The sequence below is a fragment of the Vespula pensylvanica genome, chromosome 12 (assembly GCF_014466175.1).
Source record: "Vespula pensylvanica isolate Volc-1 chromosome 12, ASM1446617v1, whole genome shotgun sequence".
NCBI classification, from domain to species: Eukaryota; Metazoa; Arthropoda; class Insecta; order Hymenoptera; family Vespidae; genus Vespula; species Vespula pensylvanica.
The window spans coordinates 281,787-289,895 of record NC_057696.1 but is presented as its reverse complement, the minus strand read 5'-3'; the positions used below and the strand labels follow the sequence as shown (position 1 = coordinate 289,895).

The window sequence follows — 8,109 nt, the reverse complement described above, 5'->3', positions numbered from 1 at the left end:
CTCTCTCTCTCCCTCTTTCTCTTTCGTTCTGATAGAATGTTTCCAATGAAATATTTTCCTGGCGAAAATTCGTAACATTGCGGGATTCGAATCAACTTTATTAGTTCAGCCCCGAAGGAGAATGAGTTCGAATGGACGTTTGCAAACGGTATAACGTCGATGCGTAGGCGAAACGACAACATTTAAGCGATAAATTATTCTCGAATCTCGGTAAAGTATTCGAGCAGACTTTCCGGACATTCGGAAAATATACTCTGACATCGCTCGGGATTTTGTCGACCTGCCAATTCCGCACCGTGATATTCCTGATCGGCATGAGATCTAAATGTGTCCGAGGTTGTTGAAGGCCTGCAACAAAATAGAAGAGGATTCTGTCCTACGGAATTTACGAAAATTAAAACCAGCAACGGACCAGCTATCGTCTCTATTGCTACGTGTAGATAAAATTGGACAATTTTTTTGGAAATTTAATTAATTCACTAAAAAAAAGTCAAAAATATTAGTGGCTATAAATTGAATAACTCTTTATTATACTCTGACTCGTATAAAAATTATATTATTGATAATGATATCGATAATATTGATAAATCGCTATCAAAGAGAAAAAGAACATATTAAATGAAATTTTCTAGTAAGCAGTAGTTTATAAAAAAGAAATCTTTCCAGATCTTATTCGATAGGGATGTATTATTTTTCTTTCTAATCTTGAAGTATCTTTCTTCCTCATTTTTTATTTTAGGAAATTATTATAAAGACTAATTGATAATACTAATATATATATATATATATATAATATATATATAATATATAATATAATATATATATAATATATATATATAATATATATATATATAATAATATATATATATATAATATAATATATATATATATATACATATTTATATATACATATATATATATGTATGTGTATATGTGACTTATAGTTTATATATATACAAATATTATATATTACATTATGATTTTTCAAATAAAATATTAAAAAATGTTTAATTATATCATAAACTTATATCCAAAGTTTAATATTTCCTAGCTTATGTAAGCTTTTTTGAAAGAGGAAAAAAGATCAGTTTATAGAGTTAAATAAATAAAAGAAAAGTTTTCGCAAAACACAAGATCTAAAGAAATGAAGAACGAGTATCAAAAGATTAATTGATTGAAAATAAGCTAAAGAGACAATTATTCTTGACGTAACCCACGCTAATGCGTTTCATTCGTTTCAACAAACGATGAGTCGTATGGCGTTCCATTAATATTATACAACATATACGTATAACACGTATGTACACACGAAGGTATCCCCACGAATATTTTCTGCCAATGAACTCCGACGGTGCTTCGTCGCGAACGCGTGTAAAATTAATCCAATGAACAGCAACGTCATCGACGTCGCTACGAGTCTACAACGTTATAAATAATCCAATTCATTTTGACCAGTAAACGAGGTGATGATGCCTGGCAGATTTTAAACATCACGAATAGATATATTAAAGGAACCAAAGTGGTCAACTATTGTTTCATGTCGCTATATTAGTGATAATAGAGAGCAAAATTCATTAATTATCGACGATATAATTTTATTGTTAACAATAACTGTGATCCGCCGAAATATTTCGTAATACATACGCAGAACTATTCTAGCTGAAACGAACGTAAGAGAAAAAAAAATAAAAAAATGATCTTGAAACTATACTCACGTGAAAAGTACACGAAATAATTGTCCTGCGAGTCCGTGCATTCTGTTAAATGGTACATCAGCAGCCTCGCAAATCATTCTTAAAAGACAGACTTTGCCATAATGCGAATTTTCCAAAACCGATTCGATGATCTCGTAGAGTTCCCACCTGGATGTAGTCAGTGAGTCTAATCGAATGGAAGATGGATAACGATAAAATACAGAAGAGTTGGAAAGGAGAGTTAAAGAGAGAAAGAGTCCCGGAAAAAGAGGATTCTAAAGAAAGCATATTCTTCCTGTATAAAGAGGAGCAAGGGCTTTCGTCCATTGTGATACGGCCCTGACATGACGAGGGGTAAGGTGTACGCAACAAAAGTGGCCTTATTAATATGTAAAGGAAGAGAATCTTCGTCTTATCCCTGAGCACTAAGCCTTCTCTCTCTCAACACACACATACACACACAGAGAAAGCATAGACACACAGGCACACACAAAGACATACTGTCTATAAGGACTTGGTCCCTTTCTTTCACTTTCCCATCTCGATCCTCTTGGATATCGGTCGGATTTCAAAGCGGGGACAGGGATTAAGTAGGTAAAATCTCCAACGCGAAACGGCAATCTCTATTACCGCAATGTTCTTAACTATAATAAATAATGCATGCTACGTAAGAAATCCAGCTCGATTCGATCGATAAGATCTTCAATGCTATAAATATAAGGAATAAATTAGAAAAAGAAAAGAAACGAAAAAGAAAATATTATAGGTATTTTATGAAATCTTTTTATTTTATCAGAATCATTATAAATTAATTACTAGTTAAATCATTCGAGAAATTTGAGTATAGGAAAAAATTTCAATCTCAATGATTATATTCTGAATTGTTTAAATTCTAATCGTTCAAATCGATTATAAAATTCTTACTAAATAATACATTTATATCGAATTATATTCAAAGAAAGAATAGAAGAAAGACTTACCAGGTATATTCGATGTTCGAACGTCAAATCCATTGTTCTCCTTCACGGAATCGTCATGGTCGATCGATCTCTCATACCGTACGAATGAATCCGTCAAGTAGGAGGCGTTATAGGGCAGGACGTAATTAAATTTCATCACATATCCGATAATCATGCTGACGTCGACCTCCATGGGTAAACCGAGCCCGAGGATTAGCTGGAACCGTTTTCAAACATAGGCAGGTGTCATCGATCGTTTATCACGTTCGTATTCGAGCTTGGTCGACGGTTAAGAGAACGGTTGGGAAAAAGGTGTAAGAATGAGGGTGTTGAAATGCAAAGGATAAAGGATAAACCGTCAATCGTGACATTTTTGCGAGCTAACTTTTTACGAAATAAAAGAGCTAACTTCGAGCTAACTTCTTTCGAAATAATCGAATGAACGTTAAAGAATCAAAAATTAAGAATTAATTTTTTAAGTTTTCATGACAATACTTACTAACTTTACACGTATTAAATTTGTTTTACAAAATCTAAAATAACTTTTTATTTGTTAAAGTAATTTTTAATCTCTTTCAATCATGATTAACGGTAGAAGAAATATCGATTTATATAATATTTACATATACTACTATTTATTGAGGCAGTAGTTTTAAACATTTTAAATCAATCTTTTAAATAATTAGACAATGTTTATAATAAAATATCAGTACGTAATATAAGTGACCAATATTACATCGATTAATATAAAAATTGTTAGTATCTTAATTAAAATATTTGTAATAATTTGTCAATATTTCAAACAGAGGGTCAATATTTATAATAAATCCAAACGCAACACAAATTTCAACTTAATTATTTATACTGACTACTCATATCATGTACTGATATCTTATCATAAATATTGACCGAAATATTCGTAGATACTTGAATGGGATACTTGAATGAAAGAAAATTATTTTACAAAATACTGACCAAATAAATATAAGTGAATTACATACCATTAAAAAAATTTTTTCTAAAGTACCTGTACTTTCGTTGCTGCGTTGGCACTCGGTGTTGGAAAAACCAAATATCTTTTGTCTCGTCGATAAGCCGAAGAATAATGAAAAAGAGAGTAAAAGATTAAGAGAAATTTCAACGAAGGCTCAAAGAGCGATCGCATTTTCTTAGTCGGTTGGAGGTGTCGATGAGACTGCAGAAAATTGAGAAGCTTAAACTACGTCTGACAATTATACTCGCTAATGACGGCATTTAGTCCAGTGACCGCGGGTTAAACGGCTAATGAACCGTCTTTGTCGAGAGACGAGATCGCTCAACGAACAGCCGATAGGATAAACCACTACCGTTCTCGAGTCTCTCTATCGATTATTGTATGTATGTATATAACATAACTGGGTTGCCATAGATATCGATATCAAACGGCATTAAAGTTATGCGGGCCCGTATTAAAATCAATTCGGTGCCTAAACGGCCGACGACGTGTCACGTAAAACGTCATTAATAATAACCTATACGGCCGGCAAATGTGCTTCATTGCCATGCAAATTAATTTTGTTCTTATAGCCCATGAACGACGGTGTAATTTGGAATATAACGCGACTAATTTTCCCGATCATATCAGATCATTCGATTTTATAGGACGTTCTTCCTCTCTGTATGTGCATTCGTATGTCTGCATAAATATGTGTAAAATAGGACATACTTACGAGGAAACCTAACGAAATCATATCTCTTAAAATATTTTGTCATATTTTTTTTCTTTTCATTTTACCATATCATCAAAAAGAACAGATATATTTTTAATGTTCGAATTAGATAGATAAAAAATTATATCTTTATACATTTCTTTGCTCATTTACGCATCATGATATAATATATCAATAAGTGGTATAATTCAGATAGCTTTTATTTCGTTTTTTATTCAGCTATAATCAATTTAAAGATTTCATTTTATTTTTATCTTATCATCCAACCACTTGTTATTTCATCTGAACATCCAAGATTTATAACAAACGATCCATCAACTTATCTTGATGCTTTAAAATTCCTTCCAACGTATCTCAAATCCAGAATAAATTATTGATTCTCGTGCGAGATAAACTTCACAGCGATTAATATACACTAATATACACTACTAACGTATATCGCATTATATTCGATGAATATTCAAGCTATTCAAAAAAAGAATTTTATACCTGAATCTACGACGATCTTTTGCATTTAAAGCGTATGTATATCGCATTGAAAATAAGAGGATATTGACAATGACGTGCACTGACCTATATAATACCTTGAAAAATACCTGGACCATGTTTAGGTATATCGGCTAAAAGCTGTCTGTGAGTTCAATGGCCCATATTCAAGCTGCGCATTCTTTATGAACGAGCTGGTCCGACCTACATAAATTCACCGAACCAGCCGACGACGAGCACCCATAAAAAACTGTTTTGCCTCGACGTTCTCGCCATTAATCCTATCCTATACGGAGCGTCCCTCATCTGTGCGATACTTCGTAACGCTTGAAAAAAAGGATGTTTACGCGATAAACAATTTCACGGTTTTTTGAACAATGAATATCGCCATTATCGATCTCTCATTCGTCCTTTTTCTTTATTGGTCGACGAATAAAATTATTATTCTTTTTTTTTCGTTTCTTCGCTAGGTCGTCTTAAAATATTGTATCTATTTCTAACTTCTTTTTTCACTCTTTTTTTTACTCAATATCGAGAGAAAGATCAAACATATGTTAACTAGAAGGAAAATAAATGGAACGAATAAATGTTACGAACGATAGAGTTTGTTTCTCTTGGACCTTTCTCTTTCAACGTGTTTGAAAAAAAGGAGAAAAAGAAAAAAAGATTTGAACGGTACAGCTGAGCAATATCAAGAGACAAGAGACTAAGAGCGATATCCTGTCGGGCGATAGATCCATGTTTGCATTACGGATTGGTACGAGAATTTTGCCGATGCAGAAACCTCAATAGAATAATATCTGCATACGGATAATTGAATCGTGCGGCTTGTCGCGCATCGTTGACCTAAATTCTACTTTGCCAAACTTGGATGAAATAGATCCTAGTTTTCAGCAGGCACATACGCCTCGTTAATATTTGTTATATAAAACGAAAATTAAAATGTACCTTAGATCATATAGCATTTTTTTTAAAGGTATTTCTTGAAGAAAAAATAAACAAGAAGAAACAGAAAGAAATACAAAAATAATGCAACCCTGTTATTAAAATTAAATAACAATTGATTGTTATCATAGAGAAATTAAAATAATTTACTATAAGAATTATTTAGATAGGGAGTAAAATGTTATGTTACATCCTGTGTAAATTTAGAAATGCGTGACCTAAGGATCTACTTAGAACGGAAAATAAACTGACGTCATTTTAGTATTAATCAAAAGATCGGTTTATCTCTTCTTTATCGATACTATAAAATCTTTTAGATTTTATAGATTTTACAGATTTTATCTTTAAATCTTCTAAATTTTATAGTATCGGCAGAATAAAATTTAAATCACCCAGGCGCTCACTTAACACTTCTGAAAACATAAATAGTTCAGAATATCATTGATTATAACCTCGATTTATAAAAATGCATTATGTTATATTCTTCTTGTATTAATTTATAATACAATAGATTCCTTCAGAATCGTGAACTTTTAATATTTTTATTAAATTAAAAAAGCAGATCTTTTATCTATAGCAAATTTTCCTGATGTAATGATTTAAAAATGCATCTGAAAAAGGGAAAAGTCAGAAAGAAGTTAAAATTTATATTAATTATATAATATATTAATAAAATGCTCGATCAAAAGTTAATCAAACAAGTCAATCAGTATTTGTCATTCTAAAAACCCAATCAATAATCAATTAATAAACTTGTGGTTAGTTCTTAAATCTTTGTTCCTGGAACCCATTCTTGAATCGTTACATCGCTCGTTGAAAAGATAAACATATTGAAATCTTCAGGATCTATGTCTCCCGTCTCGTCATTTATCATTGAATTCACGTTCTTTAAGGTCAATAAGGTTCTGATAAAAATTTCACAGTCTGACCAAAACCTGACTATCTTAAATTGCGCTGTAAGACGTAACAATTATTTTTATAAATTCTTTAGAACGTGAGAGTTAAGCAAAACTATATTCAATGACACAGAAGAAAAAGTTGACTGTATTTTTCAGTTCGGAAGGTCGTAATTAAGGAAGAATAGTAAAACAGGTGAAAAAGACGAAGAAAAGTCCTTCGATCTCTCCCTCTCTTTTTTTTCTTTCTTTTTTTTCTCACGACCACAAGTCGAAGAGAACTTGCCTATTGCTCGTACATCGGAAAGGAGAGCGACTTCTCGTAAAACGCGAGAAAGCCCCTTCTACATAATTTATAAGGAAAACTTTGTAAAAGATGGTACAGAGAAATTGCCAAGTATGCAAACGCGGTGCTTCGTCTTCCACCTGTTCGTTTCGCAATCTCCGAAACTTCCTCATCTGCTCGGATTGTCTTGTTAAAACTGCTATTTTTTGGAACCTTTACTCTCTCTTTCTCTCTCTCTCTCTCTCTCTCTCTCTCCCTCCCTCCCTCTTTCGCTCTCTTTCTCTCTCTGTCTCTCTCTCTTTCTCATTCTCTCTCCTTCTCTTTCTTAACTCATGTCTAAGGGTAAAATCGTTCAACACAAACGAAGCATCTCTTATTTTTCTTTAAGTCTAACAAAGTAATTTGCAAATAAGAATTATACTTTATGAAGTACCTGCAAGTATGTACATAATTCACCCATGACATCGTATTAATCTATGAAAAAAAAAGAAAGAAAGAGAGTTTTCTCTTTTCAAAAAAATATAGTTGGATAAGTATTTTGATTTTTCTTTATACTCGCAATAAAACGAAACGATTACATCGTAAAACGATCTATAGTCCGTGAGTCTTGACTCTTGGAATCTCCGAAAAATCGTATTTCTCCTATCGCGAACTCGAAACGAGATATGGCAACTCCTTTTCCTTCTTCTCCTCTTTCGAACGTATTCCAGAGATCCATAGGGAGAAGAAGTTCCGCTTTTCCGTAATCACCTTTTGGTAAACGCGTCTTGTCGTTACCCTATCTCTCCGCTTCGCAGATCACCAAGTATTTCTCTCTCTCTCTCTCTCTCTCTCTCTCTCTCTCTCTCTCTCTCTCTCTTTCTCTATCTCTCTTTCTCTCTATTTCGATTCCATTGGTTTCTATCGAATCGAAAAAGAGAAAAAGAGACAGAAAGAAAGAAAGAAAAAGACAGAGAGAAAGAGAAAAAGAGTACGTCTTTTTACCACTCCCTGAAATCCGTCCCCAGAGGTGAGTCCAATGAACGAATACTATTCCTTTGATATCTTTATTTTTCGCCGTTAAAAAAATGTACGTGCATTAGCCGAGAGAGAGAGAGAGAGAGAGAGAGAGAGAGAGAGAGAGAGAGAGAGAGA

The 8,109-nt window shown here is 32.8% G+C and overlaps 1 protein-coding gene across 1 annotated transcript in view; it reads right to left on the bottom strand.

The window, feature by feature from the left end:
- Positions 1–69: 69 nt before the first annotated feature.
- LOC122633586 overlaps positions 70–8,109 on the bottom strand; it is a 9,310-nt gene continuing 1,270 nt past the window's right edge. Inside the window, exons 2-5 of the mRNA XM_043821617.1 lie at positions 3,681–3,848; positions 2,675–2,870; positions 1,716–1,881; positions 70–348 (exon numbers count right to left, since the gene is read on the bottom strand). Of these exons, the coding sequence (XP_043677552.1) occupies positions 195–348; positions 1,716–1,881; positions 2,675–2,870; positions 3,681–3,848 (684 nt within the window). The 3' untranslated portion in view covers positions 70–194. The remainder of the gene's footprint in view (positions 349–1,715; positions 1,882–2,674; positions 2,871–3,680; positions 3,849–8,109) is intronic.